Source organism: Bos indicus, chromosome 27, assembly GCF_029378745.1.
Source record: "Bos indicus isolate NIAB-ARS_2022 breed Sahiwal x Tharparkar chromosome 27, NIAB-ARS_B.indTharparkar_mat_pri_1.0, whole genome shotgun sequence".
In the NCBI taxonomy this organism is placed as follows: domain Eukaryota; kingdom Metazoa; phylum Chordata; class Mammalia; order Artiodactyla; family Bovidae; genus Bos; species Bos indicus.
Window position 1 is genome coordinate 19662276 of NC_091786.1, and position 21537 is coordinate 19683812.

At 43.4% G+C, this 21537-nt stretch overlaps 2 protein-coding genes across 10 annotated transcripts in view; one reads left to right on the forward strand and one right to left on the reverse strand.

Annotated features, from left to right (window-relative positions):
• MTUS1 (microtubule associated scaffold protein 1) overlaps positions 1-13409 on the forward strand; it is a 187219-nt gene extending 173810 nt beyond the window's left edge. For 7 of the 9 annotated variants that reach the window (XM_070781593.1, XM_019953410.2, XM_019953409.2 and 4 more), the window contains 7 exons: positions 2493-2707; positions 4838-4943; positions 6660-6733; positions 6875-6970; positions 8722-8838; positions 12159-12256; positions 12850-13409. In XM_070781593.1, the coding sequence (XP_070637694.1) occupies positions 2493-2707; positions 4838-4943; positions 6660-6733; positions 6875-6970; positions 8722-8838; positions 12159-12256; positions 12850-13144 (1001 nt within the window). In that variant the 3' untranslated portion in view covers positions 13145-13409. The remainder of the gene's footprint in view (positions 1-2492; positions 2708-4837; positions 4944-6659; positions 6734-6874; positions 6971-8721; positions 8839-12158; positions 12257-12849) is intronic. The other 2 variants (XM_070781596.1, XM_070781595.1) reach the window with 1 other exon arrangement.
• A 1846-nt stretch (positions 13410-15255) lies between these two features.
• PDGFRL (platelet derived growth factor receptor like) overlaps positions 15256-21537 on the reverse strand; it is a 75628-nt gene continuing 69346 nt past the window's right edge. Inside the window, exons 5-6 of the mRNA XM_019953588.2 lie at positions 19341-19480; positions 15256-17785 (exon numbers count right to left, since the gene is read on the reverse strand). Coding sequence (XP_019809147.2) covers positions 17597-17785; positions 19341-19480 — 329 coding nt within the window. The 3' untranslated portion in view covers positions 15256-17596. The remainder of the gene's footprint in view (positions 17786-19340; positions 19481-21537) is intronic.

The following is a 21537-nucleotide window of genomic DNA, read 5'->3' on the forward strand; positions in this document are numbered from 1 at the left end:
AACCTCCTTTTCTCCATGAAATAATATTTTTCCTTCCACTACTCCAGAAATACATATTCCTTACCAAAATAGAGGTAAGGGTTACTTTATAACAGACTTATCAGTACCTGTTTTGTAAGAGTCTGTGGACACTCTGGGATGTGAAGAATGTACTTCCTCCTTAAGGGTACGGTAGCACATCTTTCCCCGTATCTAGTAGGGAAAGGAAGGCTGGAAAAGTCCAAACTTCCCGTGAAATGATTTTTTAAACTTTTTATTGGAGTAGAGATGACTAGTTACCTGTTTGATATATGGTAGTGTATATGTGTTAATCCCAATCTCCAAATGTATCTCCTTTCCTCCAAGTAACCAAAAATTTGTTTTCTATATCTATGACTCTGCTTCTAGTTTGTAAATATTTGTACCCCTCCCGTTTTTTTGTAGATCCACATATAAGTGATATTACATGATGTTTGTCTTTCTGTGTCTGGCTTCCCTCAGTATGACAATGTCTAGGTCCATCCAGGTTGCTGCAAATGGTTTTGTTCTTTTTAACTGCTGAGTAATATTCCATTCTATATATATACCACAGCTTCTTTATCCACTCCTCTGTCAGAGGATACTTAGGCTGCTTCTGTGTGTGGATACTGTAAATAGTGCTGCAGTGAACACTGGGCTGTGTGTATCTTTTTGAATTATGGTTTTCCCTGGGTATATTCTGGGTCATATGGTAGTAATATTTTTAGGGTTTTTTTTTGTTTTTTTGTTTTTTGTTTGTTTTTTTAAGAAATATCCATACAGTTCTGTATGGTGGTTGTACCATTTTACATTCTCATCAACAGTGTAGGAGGTTCCCTTTTCTCCACACCCTCTCTAGCATTTACTGTCTGCAGATTTTTTTGATGATGGCCATTCTGACTGGTGTGAGGTGATACCTCATGGAAAACTAAGATCATGGCATCTGGTCCCATTCCCATCGCTTCATGGCAAATAGATGGAGAAACAATGGAAAGAGTGAGAGACTTTATTTTGGGGGGCTCCAAAATCACTGCAGATGGTGACTGCAGCCATGAAATTAAAAGATGCTTGCTCCTTGTAAGAAAAGCTATGACCAACCTAGACAGCAGATTAAAAAGCAGAGACATTACTTTTCCAACAAAGGTCCATCTAGTCAAAGCTATGGTTTTTCCAGTAGTCATGTATGGATGTGAGAGTTGGACTAGGAAGAAAGCTGAGTGCCGAAAAATTGATGCTTTTGAACTGTGGTGTTGGAGAAGACTCTTGAGAGTCCCTTGGACTGCAAGGAGATCCAACCAGTCCATCCTAAAGGAAATCAGTCCTGGGTGTTCACTGGAAGGACTGATGTTGAAGCTGAAACTCCAATACTTTGGCCACCTGATGCAAAGAGCTGACTCATTTGAAAAGACCCTGATGCTGGGAAAGATTGAGGGCAGGAGGAGAAGGGGACGACAGAGGATGAGATGGTTGGGTGGCATCACCCACTCAATGGACATGAGTTTGAGTAAGCTCTAGGAGTTGGTGATGGACAAGGAGGCCTGGTGTGCTGCAGTCCATGGGGTCACAAAGAGTCAGACACAACTGAGCGACTGAACTGAACTGAATAATTAGTGATGTTGAGCATCTTTTCATGTGTGTGTTGGCCATCTGTATGTTTTCTTTGGAGAAATGTCTATTTGACTCTTCTGCCTATGTTTTGATTGGGTTCACTTGATATTGAACTGCATGAGCTATTTCTGTATTTTGGAGATTAACCCCTTATTAGTTGCTTTGTTTGCAAGTGTTTTCTCCCATTTCTTTCAGGATTTATTATAGCATGTGTGGCTATTTATTCATGTGCAAGTTCTGCAAGGTACTGTTAATAATTCTGTTCTGGGTAGTGGTAGTGAAAGGTTAGAATGACCTGATTTTAAATTACATTTATCAAATTACTTTGCCTGTTTAAAATGTTAACCTTTCAATTTATTCACATTGTAGTGTAGCTTTTCAATGTGTTTTCTCTAAGGTTTTTATGTTCTGATGATTTGTGTTCCATATAATCTTTTATTTTTCATAATGAGTCTAAATTGGCTCCAATCAGATACAAACTTAAAGTCTGTTTCTTCTTTGTGGTCTTACCGTCTCTGTTTCTTCTCTGTCTCAGCTGCCTCCCCTAGGGGCTGGCCTTAGACACCTCAGCCAATCAGAGCCTCTTCTCCTTGAGGCCCGTGCACTGATTGGTCACCACACGTAAGGGTGCTCTTCACTTGGGAACCTGGCTCTGCCCAAGGACTTCTCTTACTGCTTGATAGACAGTTGGCCTTTTGCTGCCAGAGACCATTTCCTCGCCTTCCCTTCACTTTACCCTTCACTTCTGCACTGTTATGGTTGAGAATCTGGTCCCGAGAATTGAGTACTGCTTTCCGAGTCATCACAGCTGTGTGTGAATGTTACGAATGTAGGCCGTTTAGCAGGCTGAGTGTCATCTTCCCTTTCCTTTTTCCATCTCTTTTCAGTCACCGTTTCAACCACCTGTGAGAAGTTAGAAAAAGCCAGGAATGAGTTGCAAATAGCTTATGAAGGATTTGTCCAGAAGCTAAACCAGCAGCACCAGACTGATCTAACAGAGCTGGAGAATCGGCTTAAAGAATTTTACACCGGGGAATGTGAAAAGCTTCAGAACATCTACATAGAAGAAGCAGAGAAATACAAAACTCAATTGCAGGAGCAGGTTTGTACTTTTCGAACCTGAGCGTGTGCTTGGCCATTGCTGTTAATTTGAATTCTAACTGTTGTCTGATGAGGGTCTTCCTGTGATGACCTTCTCTTTGTTGGATGTCCCTTGATGAATTTCATTATGATTTAAATAAATGAAACAATTTTTAAAGTAAATTTTTATGATCAAAGCAATGTATGTATGTTGAGTGAAAGATTGAAAGAAAAAAGATAGAATTTAAACAACCCTTTAAAATTTTTTTTAATTGAAATATAGCTGTATAAGATTATATAAGTTACAGAATTACAATATAGTGATTCACAATTTTTAAAGGTTGAAAGTGAAAGTTAGTCACTTAGTCATGAGTGACCCCATGGACATGTAGGCCACCAGGCTCATCCATGGGATTCTGCAGGCAATAATACTGGAGTGGGTTGCCATTTTCTTCTCCAGGGGATCTTCCCAACAACCCAGGGATCAAACCTAGGTCTCCTGCATTGTGGGCAGACTCTTTACTGACTGAGCCACCAGGGAAGCCACTATATAAGTTACAGAATTACAATATCAGATCAGATCAGTCGCTCAGTCTTGTCCGACTCTTTGCGACCCCATGAATCACAGCACGCCAGGCCTCCCTGTCCATCACCAACTCCCGAAGTTCACCAAGACTCACGTCCATTGAGTCAGTGATGCCATCCAGCCATCTCATCCTCTGTCGTCCCCTTCTCCTCCTGCCCCCAATCCCTCCCAGCATCAGAGTCTTTTCCAATGAGTCAACTCTTCGCATGAGGTGGCCGAAGTACTGCAGTTTCAGCTTTAGCATCATTCCTTCCAAAGAAATCCCAGGGCTGATCTCCTATAGTGATTCATAATTTTTAAAGGTTGTACTCCAGTTATAGTAGTGTTAGTCGCTCAATCGTGTCTGACTTTTTGCGACCCCATGGACTGTGGCCCGCCAGGCTCCTCTATCCGTTGGATTCTCCAGGCAAGAATACTGCAGTGGATGGCCATTGCCTTCTCCATACGATCCTCCTGACCCAGGGCTCGAACCCAGATCTCCTGTATCGCAGGCAGATTCTTTACCAAAGAGCTATAAGGAAGTCCATACTCCTGTTACAGTTATTATAAAATCCTGGCTATACAGAAGAGTCACAGAAGTAAACGACAAACATAGTTACCAAGAGGGGTGGGGGAAGGAGGGTGGATGAACTGGAAGATTGGGATTCACAATTTTTAAAGATTATAACTGTGTTTATAGTTATTATGAAGTAGTGACTGCATTCCCCATGTTGTATAATATATCCTTGTAGCTTATCTTATACCTAACAGTTTGTACCTCTTATTCCCCTGCTCCTATATTACCTCTCCCTTCCCTCTCCGCACTGGTTACCACTAGTTTGTTTTCCATATCTGTGAGTCTATTTCTTTTTTGTTAAAGTCCCTAGTTTACTGTAATTTTTAGATTCCACATATAAGTGACATTATATAGTATTTGTCTTTATTTCACTTAGCATAACATACCTTCCAAGGCCATTCATGTTGCTGCAAATGAAAAATTTCATTCTTTTTTTAATGCTTCCGTGGTATTGCATTGTTCGTATGTATATATATACACACACAGATGTACATATACATACATACATATAATACACACACCCCACATTTTCTTGATCTATTCATCTGTTGATGCACATTTTGGTTGCTCTCATGTCTTGGCATTTATAAATATGATGAATGTTTGAACTGCTGCTATGAACACTGGGTGCATATATCTTTTCAAATTAATGTTTTTGGAGGGTTTTTTCCAGATATATTTAAAAAAATAAAATAAAACATCCCTTTATCCTACTACATAGAAATAATCCCTTTGTAAGCATTCTGGTACTGCTAAAACATTGGTTTGCATTTCTTCTTTTCTTGTTTAGTAACTTGTGTTTTTCACTTCATAGTACATCCTAAACCTCTCTTTAATTTCCTTGCTCCCTTTTAAAATCAAGTTTTCATTTCAGCTTTACATGTGCCTGGTAGCCCTTTAGACTTGAATGCAAGCTAATGTGTCACATCTCCTAATGTTGCCGCCTATTATTCATTCACCTTAGGACTTGATTTTATTGGTAAAACTATTGTTTTGGTTTTTTCTTACAGTTTGACAACTTAAATGCTACCCACGAAACCTCTAAGTTGAAAATTGAAGCAAGCCACTCGGAGAAAATAGAATTGCTAAAGAAGGCCTATGAAAACTCCCTTTCAGGCAAGAATGCTTTTTCTCTATTAAAATAGAATAAGAGCTCATGGAACAGCGTGGTGTGTTTCCACACAGAAATGATTCATAACTTCCCCTCCAGAGAATGCCCCGTGGTGTTCGGTTTTGGAGGGTTTCTTGGTTTCTTTTTGCATTGTTTATTGGGAGTGGCACATGCCCTTTCCCCTAAGGAGGCAGATAAGAGTTTTGTTTTGTTTTTAATAAATGCCAGTCTTTTAGGAAAGAGAGTGAACTTTTAAGGAACTTTATGGCTTTTTTGGTAGTAGCTGTGCTTGACCACTTCAGATCCTAGGAAGGATCTGTGAGTTTACACCCTGCCCGCAGTGAAGGGCCCACACCAGGCACTTCTGTACACTGGACTGTTGGGAAAAGTAGATGGCACTTGCTGGATAAAAAAATCATTTATTTCATCATGATTAGAAGAGGCGAAGTAAAAGGAAAAGAATACACACCGAGGAAACCAGAATTGAAAGAGACACGTGTACACCAGTGTTCATCACAGCACTGTTTATAATAGCCAGGACATGGAGGCAACCTAGATGTCCATCGGCAGATGAATGGATAAGAAAGCTGTGGTACATATACACAATGGAGTATTACGCAGCCATTAAAAAGAATACATTTGAATCAGTTCTAATGAGGTGGATGAAACTGGAGCCTATTATACAGAGTGAAGTAAGCCAGAAAGAAAAATACCAATACAGTATACTAATGCATATATGTGGAATTTAGAAAGATGGTAACAATGACCCTACATGTGAGACAGCAAAAGAGACACAGATGTATAGAACAGTCTTTTGGACTTTGTGGGAGAGGGCAAGGGTGGGATGATCTGAGAGAATAGCACTGAAACATGTATATTATCATATGTGAAACAGATCGCCAGTCCAGGTTTGATGCATGAGACAGGGTGCTCAGGGCTGGTGCACTGGGATGACCCAGAGGGATGGGATGGGGAGGGAGGTGGGGGGGGCGGTTCAGGATGGGGAACACATGTACACCCATGGCTGATTCATGTCAATGTATGGCGAAACCACTACAATATTGTAAAGTAATTAGCTTCCAAATAAAATAAATAAATTTTATAAAAAGAAATTATCAAAACTGAAAAAAAAAAGAAAAGAATAAGAAGCCATTTTTTTTTTTAACAGAACATAAGTGCCCATGTAGCTAAAGCTCTTGCCCTGAACCTGTTGCATCTACAGAGAAACATCTGGACATGTGGTGGGAACTGGCCCTGCGAGCTTTGTCAGGGCCTTCTCACCAGAAAAACAGATGTGTTGTATGAGGTCAGCGATGAGAACATGTGGAGTGACTGACCCAGGGTAGATGTTAGTGAACACTGGTTTTCTTGCTTTCTGTTGGAGATGGGTTTACTTTGAGGCTTCTGTCTGGTTCATAAAGAGCAACTAGAACAGAGCACAGAGACTCAGCCCGGGAATCTGAAGGCATGCTCTACGTTCCCTGAGGTCTTCTGGCCTCTCTGAGCTTCTATGTTCTCATCCATAAAATGGGAATTAGCTGCCCTACTCACCTCACAGGCTAATTTGAGACCAAGTAGCTTGATTTATACAAAAGTACCATACAAATGTAAAGTAACATAAGTACAGTGCCTCATAGTCAACTTGCATATCCCCTGCTTTAATGAATGTAGAATGCAGTGATCTCATAGGGTGGTATTGACTCAAAAATCACTTCTTTCAGAAATCAAGAAAAGCCATGAAATGGAAAAGAAATCCCTCGAGGATCTGCTTTACGAGAAGCAGGAATCACTAGAGGTAGGTAATCTCAGTCTCTAACACACGCACACCTGGTCATCAACCTTGAGGCTTGTGTGGTTTCGGTATGTTTCTGTGCACACATCTGCCACGTTTCTGGTGCCGGCTTGTTTACTCATGTTCCACATTTCATTGTTTCAGAAACAAATCAGTGATCTGAAGAGTGAAAATGACACTTTAAATGAAAAGTTGAAATCAGAAGAGCAGAAAAGAATATCAAGAGAGAAAGCAAATTTAGTAAGTCATGTATGCTCTCCTATCACTATTGAATTTCCCTTCTGTTCAACTGTCTTAGAGTCAATTAAGTATTCAGCAGCTAGAGAAATAGTATGGGTTTGGAGTCTTTTTCATAGCCTGCAGTATGCTTTTTCAACTGTATACAGTGGCTTCTTTGGTTACTAGTGGGTCTTTTTTTTTTTAATTCTAAAAACTGGCATAACAGATGAAATCCAATATATTGCTAGTGATCTATGCTAATACCTTCAGGAAGATAGGAAAAGTCTCAATTAGGGTCAGAGTTCTTTATGTGAAGACTTCACTTTTAAAAAAAATTAACTTGCTATATTGGGATATAATTTCTATACCACAATAGTCATTCTTTAAAAAAAAAAAAAAAAAAAAAGATCAGCAGTTCACAAGTTGTGCCTTGGTCACCAGGATCTAATTCCATTTTTATCACCCCCACCAAAGAAACCCTGTAGCTATTAACTCATCCTTCCCCAATGCCCCCCCCCCCCAAAAAAAAAAAAAAAAAAAAACAAACCCAAACTCCTCGGCCCTCCAGGCTCACCAGTCCCCTTTCCGTCTCTGTGCATGTGCCTACTCTGGACATTTCACTGAAATGGAATCACGCTGCATGTGGCTTTCTGTGTCTGGCCTCTTTCCCTCAGCTTTTGTTTTCAGTGTTCATGCATAGTGTAACAGGTACAGACATTTCATTCCTTTTTCTGGCTGAATAATATTTCACTGTATGGCTAATCCTCACTTTTGGAGAAACATGGATTTCTCTGGTAAACTTAACTTTCTCTTCCAACTTGTATCCTTACTTCTCTGCATCCTCCCGGCTTTTTTGGGGTCCCTCAGTGAGCTCTGTGAAGCGGTCCCCACGGGCATCTTCCCTGATTCCCCCTAAGGGTTGCCCCAGAGCATTAACTACTGTCCAGAAGGAAAGTTCTGATGATTGACAACCATCACCACTGACTGCTTGTCTGAGGAATTCCCTCATTTACCATCTGATCAAAGGACTGTGCCCTGTTAACTTGTGTCGTAGATTACCTTGTATTCAAGGTTCACCTGAATTTCCATACTTAGGGGCAAGGAGTCAGGGAATCCACCCTGGTGGTGTACTCTCACAAGCTGTTCTTCCCTTACGTAGGATTTATCCTGGATAGAATTTTCACAGTGCATGTATCCTATGCCATGTAGGTGCTAGGATGTCACTCACTGATGGGGCATTATTCTGCCCTAGAAGGAAAGCCAGGTCAACACATGCCTATCATGGCAAACATCCGAAAGACTCAGGATGTGATAGCCATTTCCGTTGTTTGCCAGAGAGCCCTATAAGCACACTGCCCGCGTATTCCCCCTCAATCATTGAGCGAACAATCGTTCCCTATTCTCCCTCCAAACATACTCTGCAGCCAGAATTCTGTTTTGTATTGTAAGGTACGGCTTTCCTCTTACTTCCATAAAATATTTGATGCTACCAATATGTTTTTAACATATTAAGTTACTGATGGGTGAGTGAGAATGTTTTCAAATGTGGAATGCATTATATCGTTTTTAAGACCAACGACTTTGAGATGGAAGCCAGCTTATCTTAACCCTTCTTTTTAGCTCTTTCTTTGAACCTGTAAAAGAAGGCCAATGTCTCTTGCCACTTGTTTAATTTCTAAATCTAATCAAAGATGTCTTTGTATGAAGAACATGAACCATGCAGTTGTGTTCAATTGATCAATCAGAGCCATATCCTGCTGTATCTTTTCCAGAAAAACCCTCAGATCATGTATCTGGAGCAAGAGTTAGAAAGCCTGAAAGCCGTGCTAGAGATCAAGAATGAGAAGCTGCACCAACAGGATGTGAAGTTAATGAAGATGGAGAAACTGGTAAGTTTAGTGCAGAGCCTCACGGAGCGGGGTAACACCTGAGGCCTCTGAGCTAGATCTATGGGGTTGTCTTCGTGTCTAGAGATGTTTGGAAACATAGGAAAGGTAAAAGAGGTTACATTTTCTTTTCTATGTTAGCTTAAGGCTTATTCATGGCTGCCTTCTGCAACAGTTTTTTGTACCCCCCGCCCAAGGAACATGCAAACGGAGCAGTCAGTGTTTAGAAAAATAACAGCAAAGGTCATTCATATCCGTGGTCTGGGGATAGCCACCTGCATAAAAACAATGTTTAAATAATGTAAAAGTGGTTATTTAATATACCACCAGCTCAAGAGCTTTCTTATGCTCAAATCAGTTGGGTCCTTAATCCCCTCAGAGCAATTCAATCTTGCTAAATATCTCAATTCTCCATCTTGCTTCATGGGAATTAGACTGTGATAAAAGAATTGCACATTTATAAAATTAACCTGGTTGGATAAGTAGCCAGCACTATGAAAAACAGGAATAAAGTTTATTTTGTGGCCTCCAGGACAGACAGCTGACGTCAGCGTGTGGGGAATCCAGGGCTTTGTGGGAGGTTGTCCCTTCTCCCCCTAACTGTAGGTGACTCAGTGTTGAGTAGGTGCCTCAGTCAAACCCAAACCAGCCCTGGACAATAGGGAGCATGGAAGGCACTCATTACTCATTGTTTTGTTTGTTTGTTTTGCTGTTTGGTTTTCTTCTAGAGACTATTACCTTTCATGGGAGGTAAGAGCTAACCCCCATGTGGATACATGGATGCTTTGAATTACCAGGAAAGTTTGCTTTTGTAAAGGAAAGAAGGAGCTCATGGTCTCTAATGGCCCCAACCTGGTATATACCAGCTTCCACCAGAGGGATAGGCCTCCCTGTTCCATCCGGTCTCCTGCTTGCCAGTGTGGCCGCCAGCACTGACTCAGATAATCCTGTTAATAGCTGGTTGTCCCTATGCTGCCACATCAGAACTTTTCAAGCCCTCATGTGCAGTAAGATCAGACTCTGCTGTAAAATTACTCATCCGTCTTAATTTTCGTTGATCCACAAGGATTTCTGTCCCTTGCCATACCCAGGAAGTATCGGTCAGCTTGGCATGCTGTATATGCAGAAGGAGGGGTTGATATGATGACAGATAAGCCCACTGTTACCTTATTTATTTGTAACCTCCAGGCCTTTGTCAAAAATTAGACACTTAGAAAGCAAAGAGGCTTTCTCCATTAAAACAAAAAAACTATCCCTGCTGATCATTAGCTCTGAGAACTGGTTTCCAGGGCTAGTTTCTGCTCCAGTAAAATGAGGAATTGGAAGAGATACTATTTTAAGGCCAATCACTCCCCAGTATTTAATTCCAGATTTTCCCACCTTGTGTTTTTATCTTGTATTCCTTTATACTTCCTAGAAATTCCAAGGCTCCCTCTATTTTACATGTTAGTCACATTTTGGTGATATTTCACCTGGTTGGCTTGTCCTAAGTTTTTTCTGGATAATAGATGTTGGTGGTGGGAATGTAAATTGATACAGTCACTATGGAGAACAGTATGGAGGTTCCTTAAAAAACTAAAACTGCTATATGACCTCGCAATCCCACTCCTGGGCATATACCCTGAAAAAGTCACAATGCAAAAAGACATGTACCCCAGGGCTCATTGCAGCACTATTTACAACAGCAACCTAAATATCCATCAACAGAAGAATGGATAAAGAAGATGTGGTACATATATACAATGGAATAGTACCTCAACCATACAAAGGAATGAAACTGGGTCATTTGTAGAGATGTGGATGGACCTAGAGTCTGTCACACAGAGTGAAGTAGGTCAGAAAGAGAAAAACAAAGATCATGTATTAATGCATATATGCAGAATCTAGAAAAATGGTAATGAACTTACCTGCAGGGCAGGAATAGAGATACAGACGTAGAGAATTGACCTGTGGACACAGGAGGGGAGGGGAGGACGAACTGAGAGAGTAGCATTGCCATACGTACACTACCGTGTGTGAAACAGATCACTCATGGCAAAGCTGCATGGCACAGGGAGCTCAGTGTGGTGCCCAGCGATGACCCAGAGAGCTGGAGATCAGAGGAAGGCTCAGGAGGGAGGGGATATACGTATACAGAGAGCTGATTCACACTGCTGTACAGCAGAAGTTAACAACATTGTAAAGCAATTATACTCCAATTAAAAAAAAAAAAAAAGACAGCTTAGTCACAGGCACCAGTGACAAGGACTTAGCACGAAGTTGGACAGAGCTGTGATGTCTCCTCCAAGAGGGTAATGAAATCTTACCTTCAGAAACTGAGCAGGAGTGTATTCAGCTCTTCATCATTAGCTGATTCAGTGTCTTCTGGGCTTTTCTCCTTTAATCTGGCAGATCAGTTTGCTTGCCTATTGTCCTTCCCAGGCTAAACTTTCAAGGAAAACAAACATGTCTTTAGTTTAGCTAAGGAAGGGTGCCTTTTGTCATGCATTTCTTTGTTTTGAGGCTCCACAGAGCTCTGGGGATTGCACTGAGTAGCCACTCAGAGGGACATGCTGGCGAGCCAGCAGGAAACCATGATTAAGGTCATGTTAAACACTGCCACGAACTGAGTTTTCATCAAGTGTGGGATTTTTTTTTTTTCTTCCCAAATTGACCATAAGAAGCTGTAGTGTCTCTGATAAACGTTGGCTGCCAGGCTGCAGTTTTCTTTATCACCGTGAAACTGAAAGAGGCACAGCCTCCAAGGGCAGGGCACCAATTCTTGGGAATTCTAAAGCAGCGTGACCTTGAGCAAATCAGTAGCCCCTGGGTGTGTGTGTGTGTGTTCACATGCCCTGGCACACATTTGAAAAGTAATACCCGTGTGCTCTGTTTTGCTGCAGTAGGTTCTTCCTTGCAGTGCATCAGTGTAGAGATGTTCAACATACCATTCAGCTTTGCTGAATTAAGAGTAGCCATTGACCTATATATGTTATCGTGTGTAAAACAGCTGGTGGGAAGCTGCTTTATATAGCACAGGGAGCTCAGCTCAGTGCTCTGCGATGACCTAGAGGAGTGGGATGGGGGATCCAGGGGGAGGGGATATCTCTATACATACAGCTGATTGACTTCGTTGTACAGCAGACACTAATACAACAGTGTAAAGCAATTATAGTCCAATAATAAATTTTTTAAATAAAAATACTGTTAACCTTGAAAAGAATTAAAAACTTTCCTAAATTAAATCTCTGTAGCCTACACTGATATCAGGAAGGTACCTCAAGGAATAAGGGGCCTTATGTAGTTTTTAACGTATGAATGTTGACACTCTCATTTATGCCAAGGTGGACAGTAACACAGCGCTGGTGGACAGACTGAAGCGATTCCAGCAGGAGAATGAAGAACTGAAAGCTCGGATGGACAAGCACATGGCAATCTCGAGGTAACATGCCACTGTCCTGTTTGCCCCGAGCCCCTCCCTGCCTCACACGTGAACACTGAGTGTTCCTTTCTTAGCCCGGCCCACTCCTGTCCCCCCTGGACTGAAGCGAGTGGTTAAAGAGGTTCTGATTTCTGCCTGGGAAATGACTGCAGCCTGTGGCGCCTTCGCTTACCCAAGGGGCCTGGACAAAAGTCTGAGTCCTCAGCGGGCATGCCTTCCCTTCCCAGGGAAACCTGGCTGATGGAAGTGGAGAATGCCCTCAGAGAAGGATCATCACAACAGCAAACAAACCCCAAGCAAGAAACAGCCCCCCTCCCCACCACGCCCCTACCACCTACGAGGGTCCTAAGACACACAGCCTGCCTGTGGGTGCGTTACTAGGTCTGCTATGAAATTGCCTCAACGTATAGCTTTTCCTTTGGCTCCAGCTCACACTTCCTGTTCCTCTGCCAGCCCAGCCTGTGTACAGCAATTGCTTTCATTCCAGAGATCATCTGGGGGCTCTCAAATTTAAACCAGTAAGAATTTTTTTTCAGACTCTTAAAAAAAAAAAACAAGACTCACATGATTTCTGGCTCCTTTCTGTCTGCCAGGCAACTTTCCACGGAGCAGGCGGTCCTGCAGGAGTCGCTGGAGAAGGAGTCCAAGGTCAACAAGCGCCTCTCCATGGAGAACGAGGAGCTGCTCTGGAAGCTCCACAACGGGAACCTGTGCAGCCCCAAGAGGTCCCCCACGTCCCCCGCCGCCCCCTTCCAGTCACCTCGGAACTCCGGCTCCTTCCCCAGCCCCAGCATCTCTCACCCAGATGACCTCCCTGGGAACCAGAGACAGACTGAAGGCATCTCTGCAGGACTGACCCTGCCCGCAACCGCGCACCACCCGCCCTAGAAGTGGGAAGCCACGGCCCGAACCGGCTCCTCCCACGTGAGACCGGACTCGGAGGAAGGCGTCCAACCCGGTCCAAAGATGCTATGGGAACGGATCTACACGGACACTGTCGCACAAAGCACTTACAGAACGGGAGAAACCTTGGTCATTGCCTTTTTCACCTATGGGTAAAGGGGAAAACTCTCAGGGGCCTGTTAAGATAAAGATTTATATAACCTTTGTAACCTTATATAACCTTTGTAATTTATATAACCTTCACCACAGACACCTCCTCGTGATTTTTCTTTTGGTCTGACTGGGGCTGTGTGGATGGAGCGGATGGACCCGAGTGTCGTGTGTTGGGCGCTGCCTCCCTTGGTGTGTGTTGAGTTGAGCATCTCTGGAGACGTGTTCGTCAAGCAGTTGTCAGTGTAGACATCTCTGCAGAAGCCATGGAAGGAAGAGCAATAGTTGCTGGAGTTAGGATTCTTTACTACCGGCCAGCTCAGCCCTCTGCCCTGGCGGGGAAGAGGGGCTGCAGCAACAGCTCTGATTTGCCCGGGCCTGTGCCTTCTCTGCATCCCTTTGAGTAACTTGATAAGCAGCCTTTCAGTGTTCAGCTGTGTCAGTTGAAACTAGCTAGATTTTTTTTTAACTTACCCATGTGAACGTGAAATACTACAATTCATTTTTTTCAGGCTATGAGCAAACACAGAACCCTAATTTTGCATAAAAAGAAAAGAAAGAAAAAAATCTGTATAAAGAAAGAGCAGTACCCATGGATTGCTCTCTGCCTTATTTTTAGCTTGATCTGAGCTATTCTCAGTGATTTCAACTGGCTTCTTCTCTCCCATCCCCATCCCCCCGCCCCTCTCTCCCCCATCCAGAGCCACAAAAGCAAACCTTCCACCTCCTTCCTGCTTTTCTCTAGGACAGGGAATATGCTTTGCCAAAGCCAGCTCATCTTCAAGGTACTGACCACTTTTCCAAATAAACCAGGGCCTGGTTCCAAAAGTACAAATTTGGGGACATCCCAGAGAGATTAAAGAACGAAAAAGGGTCAATAGCTGACAGAACTGGGAAAGACAGGATTCGGTGCTTATGGATGACTAGGAGCACCTTGCTAATAGAGCAGGCTGCGGAGACAATGCTAAATTTTCACATACCTTTGAAGAATCCTCCCGTCCTGGGAAAGACAGCAGAATGGCCAGCCGGTGAGAGGAAAATGTGGCCTGTCCAGCTCATCTCCAAGTTGCATTCAGTCTCTTTTCAAAACATCACTTATTACCTCCCCCAGTTCTAATATGTTGGGGGAAGTAGAAGGAAAAACTGTGGCTTTTTTCTCTCTCTCTCTGCATGTGTCAAGCTTGTGCTATCAGTATTTACTAATCAGCGTAGCTGACATTCAGTGGCTTTACAAATAACCCCTATAGTAAGAACAGGTTCAGGCCACTAGAGGCGGATCTTTGAGTTGTCACTTACACACACACTACAAAGCAGTGCTCAAATTTCTCCAAGCCAGGCTTCAACAGTACGTGAACTGAGAATTGGCAGATGTTCAAGCTGGACTTAGAAAAAGCACAGGAACCAGAGATCAAATTGCCAACATCTGGTGGATCATAGAAAAAGGAAGAGAATTCCAGAAAAACATCTACTTCTGCTTCATTGACTACACTAAAGCCTTCAACTTTGTGGATCACAACAAACTATGGAAAATTCTTCAAGAGATGGGAATACCTGACTACCTTACCTGCCTCCTAAGAAATCTGTATGCAGGTCAAGAAGCAACAGTTAGAAGTGGACATCAAACAACAGACTGGTTCCAAATCGGGAAAGGAGTATGTCAAGGCTGTATATTGTCACCGTGCTTATTTAACTTATATGCAGAGTACATCATGAGAAATGCCAAGCTGGAGGAAGCACAAGCTGGAATCAAGATTGCCAGGAGAAATATCAATAACCTCAGGTATGCAGATGACACCACTCTTATGGCAGAAAGCAAAGAGGAACTAATGAGCCTCTTGACGAACATGAAAGAGGAGAGTGAAAAAGTTGGCTTAAAACTCAACATTCAAAAAGATCATGGCATCTGGTCCCATTACTTCATGGCAAATAGATGGGGAAACAGTGACTTTATTTTGGGGGCTCCAAAATCACTTCAGATGGTGACTGCAACCGTGAAATTAAAAGATGCTTGCTCCTTGGAAGGAAAGCTAGCCCCAACCTAGATAGCGTATTCAAAAGCAGAGCCATTACTTTGCCTACAAAGGTCCGTCTAGTCAAGGCTATGGTTTTTCTAGTAGTAGATGTATGGATGTGAGAGTTGGACTATAAAGAAAGCTGAGTGCCAAAGAATTGATGCTTTTGAAATTTGGTGTTGGAGAAGACTCTTGAAAGTCCCTTGGACTGCAAGGAAATCCAACCAGTCAATCCTAAAGGAAATCGGTCCTGAATATTCTTTGGAAGGACTGGTGCTGAAGCTGAAGCTCCAGTACTTTGGCCACCTGAACCGAAGAACTGACTCACTGGAAAAGACCCTGATGCTGGGAAAGATTGAAGGCAGGAGGAGCAGGGGATGGCAGAGGATGAGATGGTTGGATGGCATCACCGACTCAATGGACATGAGTCTGAGCAAGCTCTGGGAGTTGGTGATAGGGAAGCCTGGCGTGCTTCAGTCCATGGGGTCGCACAGAGTCAGACACAACTGAGCAACTGAACTGACAAAGTGGACTGATATTCATGATGCACTGTTTGTTTTACTAGTGATTGTGTCTACAGTCTTTTATCTCTGACACTTGACTATGTACGTAACCTTTCATGTTCATTTCTGATAAATGGGAACGCAGGTTCACTGCCACCTCCTGGAATCTCTCTCTGCTCACTTTCCAAGCTGTCCTCAACGTCATTAGCCAAAGTGGGGTTTGCCATCCATTCCCTGCATGTTGTAAATCTCATGCTGTTCCCTGTGTCCTCCATGCCATTTAGGTTCTGGTAATCGTTCTGACACAGTTAATATAAAACGTCTTCAGAGAATAGGAGACGATGAGAGAGGAAACAAAACAGAACTTTAACATTATCTTGAAAACAAATGTTACCACTTAGGATGCAAAATGTTGGCACATCATAAAAATACGAGTGTGGAAACAACCATAGTTGTGCTCAGTTTGGAGTGATGGAAAGTATTTGATTTTAATCAAATAAATAATGCTGGAATATTCAATATAAGGGTTGCATCCTCTGACATAGTTCACTCTCCAAAGTGTTATCTAGTTTGAACCATAGTTTCCTAGGAATTTCCACTGCAACCACAAAATTGGACATGAGCTGAAATGTAGCTCCCAGAGCTAGACCTCAAGATTTTCTAAATTCCAAGCTATGGGTATTTGAGAAATAATAAACTTTTACTGGTCTTAACAATAATTTCTGCTGTATAACATAAGAAAATTGGAACAGCTACAGTCTACATATTTTGAAGGTGGTAAAAATAAGCCTAAAACAAGTGGAATCGTCTTCAACCTGTGCATCTATTTTATATTGAAAGTTAAACATTTAAAAACACATGCTGGGCTTCCTTGATGGTCCAGTAGTTAAGAATCCACCTTGCAATGCAAGGGACACTGTTTCGATACCTGTTTGGGGAAGATCCCACATGCCGCAGAGCAACTAAGCCTGTGCACAACTGCTGGGCCAGTGCTCTAGAGCTTGTGAGCTGCAAGTACTGAAGCCCACGCGCCTAGAGCCTGTGCTCCGCAGTGAGAGAGAGAAACCACTGCAACGAGAAGTCAGTGCAGTGCAACGAACAACAGCCCCTGCTCCCGACAACTAGAGAAGGCCCACGTGCAGCAACGAAGACCCAGGACAACCTACATAAATAATCTTTAAAAAAAAATGCTGTTGTTCTTTTTAAATGTCGAATCTAGAACTAGTAATTCTGAGTGCAGCAGTTTAAAAAAAAAAGTTTAGATAATATTTTTTTATACTTCATATCATACAATAGCTCATGTATAGTTGAACTATATATATAAAATCACTACATTTTTAGATTCTCTCATAGCATGGTTATGATACCAAAGGGAATATTAGGTATTGACTCACACATTGCTGCCAATGAGTGCTTCTGGATGTACTTCAAACCGACTTAAACAACGAGCACTTAGCCCATTTTTTTTTTTACTTTTTACAAAAACTTGCTCCTTTAATAGAAAATGATTATATAAAGTTGTTTACATATATGCCTTCTGAGTAGAAACCCTAGAAATGCATATACGTAGGTCAGCAGTCAGAATACATGCTTTCTGCTAGTAGAGTTAACACTTCTATAATTAGACCGATGACTTCCTTTTAGTTTGGAGGTCTGGGTCTGACTCACAAGGCAGGGCCTGGGGTTTGGCCCTGGCAAAGACAAAGAACCTCGGAGCTGGCTGTGGACACCAGTGGGCTTTCCGTCAGTTCATTTATACTTCATCTTCCAAGTCAGGAAGACTCCACAGTGGTGGCTACTGTGGTCTGTCCTTGGAGATTCTGAGCGGTGCAAATGTAATAACCTGCGTCAATGGTCTCAAAGTCTTCGATGCTCAGGACACTCTGGGAGATCCTTGTGGTGTGCCCAAGTCCTCTGTGGATCAGCCGCCAGGAGTCCTGAATCGTCACGGGCCTTTCATCCTGTTGAACAACACCCACGGGGACTGGAGCACAAACCACACGCTGCTCTCACCAGCTCCCATTCATCTGACACTGCTGAGTATCCCTTTCAAAGCGTAAAAGACATGCTCCTACAGGACTATTTGGTATGCGCAGCTCATGGGAGCTCTGACACTGCCTAGTCAGTCTAGGCTGCATTTTTTTTCCAAGCAGGGCCTTGAATTTCATTATGCTGTTTGGCTCTCTCTTCCTGCCCTTTTCTTCAAGTTTCTACTTAATATAAATTTTACTCTTTTGGAACTTCAAGAATGTGGGGCTGGTATTAGGCATAAAGATACAGATAAATTTTTCCACCGCTCTGCTGTTGACACTGCTCACGTTCACCCCTTGGTACAGTGGTTCTTATTCGCAGAACTAAGAAGCCCGAAGCACTCACCTTGTAAATGAATATGAGCTCGCAACTGTTCAGATTTGGGGGAGGGAGACACGATTAGTCCAATGTGCCCTAGGACTGCAGTGGGCGGAAAGCTGTGCCCGGGATGGATAATATTATACCCGAGGTGACTTCACTCCCTATTTCTAGAAAGTGAGATGGTCACTTCTGAGATGCTTCCTCCAACTTCAGTGATAACTAGTGTCTTCTGAATTAGTTTAACACAATTGTAATATTTACAGTATTACTGAATTAATACCCTTTCTGCTAATAATTAGCAATGTAAAGAAACCAAAAAACCTCTCATGCAAGCTATTAATGTTTTCTAAATGGGACAACACTTTAGATACAAGTACCTAGCACTGGGAAAGCACTATTCTCCAGGGAGAGTTATTTTCCACCAATCACAGCCCTTCGACCAGAAGCGTATTGGCTGCCAAGTACATCTTAGGATGCCAGATCCAGATCTTTTCTGGCAACAAGGGGATCGTTCCATGTTGGTAGCGAGGCTGTCTATTTTAGTGAGCAGACGAGGCCCGTGGCTGCATGTGCTGGAGCTGCGTTTATGGCAAGTCTATTTTAAGATAACCTCGGCCTCATGGCACCTTTTCCAAGGCCTGGGTTTACATGCTGACCTGGTGGGTGTCTGCTCAGAGTTCTCTGCCCCGGGGACCAACTTTTACATGGCAAAGGCTGAAGGACTCCAGAAGGAAGGTAGATTGGCCTCCAACTAACCCAAAGTTAAGATTGCAAATTGAGGTTGGGGTTGAAGAAAGGAGGCCCCCTCCTTTCCTGTTCATGCCCTTGTCCCCTTCCTTCGGGTTCACGAAGAAAAGAGGGTACATTGACTAAATTACCTAATGGAACTCAGTCACTTTTTCCTGTTCTTTAAAAAAAAGCCATTTATTGGCTTGGCCAAAAAGTTCCTTTGGGTTTTTCTATAACAGGAAAAAACCTGAATGAACATTTTGGGCAACCCAATATAAACATAATTGAAACATTTTAGCAGCAAACCAGCAAGTTCTGGCCCTAGCAGGGCTCCACACGTCTCTCATGCGTCTTAAGTGACCGTCCTCCTCACTGACTGGGGGTGAACAGGGAACTAGACACTAGAGCAGCTGGCCGAGGCCGGGCCACGCTCACCTTCTGCCCTGGGTAGGTCCACCTGAATTCCACCTCCACGTCTGGCTCCCCCAGGACTGTGCAGAGGACGCTCACATCATCCCCGCCCTTCACCTTGTTCGAGGATGCCAAGATGGTCGTTGACGGAGGGCCCCTGGGAACTGGAAGTGAGCAGAGGACAGCGATGTGAGATGCCATCCATGGGCAAGGGTGGCAGACACAAACCGACAGACGTGTTCTCTTCTCTGGGCAGATATGGGACACCCTGCCTTTCTTCAGCTGCCCAACTAGCATCCGACCTGCTCTGTCCACTACTTGGGGCTTTATGACACCTCTTCTCTGTCTACCTTGGTGGTCCAGAATGGGGTGGACATCCAGAGACCCCCAGATATTCCACTTGTAATGAGACAAGCCCAGAAGATCTGCGAGGTGCTCGTATGAGTGAAAAGGTGGAGAGAGAAGAAGGGGTTTGAGAGCACAACAAGGTGGGGGAAGGTAGACAAGGCAGTCTGGAGGGAGGACCACCGACAGGGGAAGACAGACAGACAGGCATATGGCTCAGCAGCCTCAGGAGGAAGAGGAGCGAGTCAGAATCCACCAACAGGAGAAACGTTTGCAGGAAGAGCGTGCAGGATCTTGCCTTCACGGCATTGCAGAGACAACGTTCTTCATCAGGCTCAGTCCACTCGAGTAATTTTGAGGGCAGCATGGATCCAGGAACATGCTGGGAGAGGAGGCTAAGGCAGGGAACCAGCCAGACATGGTCTCCAAGCCCTGGGACCTCCATTCCAGCAGAGGAGGTGCACCCTCAACAGGCCACTGTGTGGTGGGTTTAGAACCTGAGCTGTGGGAAGAACCGAAGGAGAGGCCCAGAGTGCTGCGGATGTTTGGACTAAAACCTGAAGGCCTTCAGGGAAAAAGGGAGGGGCCAGCATACAGGCCCCGAGGGGAGTAGAGGGGAACCCTCGGGAGGGCAGAGGCCAGCCTGCAAGACCATTCAAGCTACGTGGAAGATTTTGACTTTGGTTCTAGGAAAAGTTCGTTAGTTCAGAGGTTCATTGGTTCAGTGGTTCATTTAGCCCACAGAATGGTTTTAACTGGACCAATAATCAGTTACTGGGTGGAAGATGGAGAAAGTGTGGGCATGGAAGAGACCAGTTGGAAAGGTACTCATGTTAGACCAAGGAAGAAGTGATGATAGTTGAACTCTTTTTGCAGTAGGATGGACAGCAGAATTCAAGGGCTTTGATGGAATGAGTCAAAATGACTGGGAGGAGCTGGGAGTGTTTTCGGTTCCTGCACCGCGGAACTGCAGCGCCATCACTGGGATGAGGGCAACTGAAGAACCAGGCCTGGGAGGAAGGCCCAGAGCTCAGGAAAGGGCCCGTGAGGCACCTCAGTGCAGGTGTCAGAGAGACAGTTGGGTACACGAAGCTGGCGATCCAGGCCACATCCATTCCCCCGGGAGCGAATGTACACAAATGTGCAGCAGCGTGTGGCTATGGTCGAGACCACCCAGGAGGAGCAGGAGGACAGACAAAAAAGTGCCTGGGGGAACTCCAACATATAAAAGCTAGGAGAGGCAGCTCATTCTATGAGGCCACCATCACCCTGGTACCAAAACCAGACAAAGATATAACAAAAAAGGAAAAATACAGGCTGGTATTACTGATGAACAAAGACATAAAAATCCTCAACAAAATACTTGCAAACCAAATCCAAAAACACATTAAAAGGATCATACACTAGGATCAAGTGGGATTTATCCCAGGGATTCAAGGATTCTTCAATGAATGCAAATTAATGTGATAATCATATTAACAAACTAAATAAAAACCAAATGATCATCTCAATAGATGCAGAAAAAGCTTTTGACAAAATTCAATGCCCATTTATGATAAAAAACTGTCCAGAAAGTGGGCACGGGTAAGTATTATATTACCTCAACATAATAAAGGCCATATGTGACAAACCCACAACTAACATCATTCTCAGTGGTGAAAAACTGCAAGCATTTCCAATAAGGTCAGGAACAAGACAAGGGTATTTGCTCGCACCACTGTTCTTCAGCATAGATTTGGAAGTCCTAGCCACAGCAGAGAAGAAAAAGAAATGAAACAAATCTAAACTGAAAGGAAGAAGAAGTAAAACTATCACTGTTTGCAGATGACAAGATACTAAACATCAAAACCCTAAAGACACTACCAGAAAACTACTA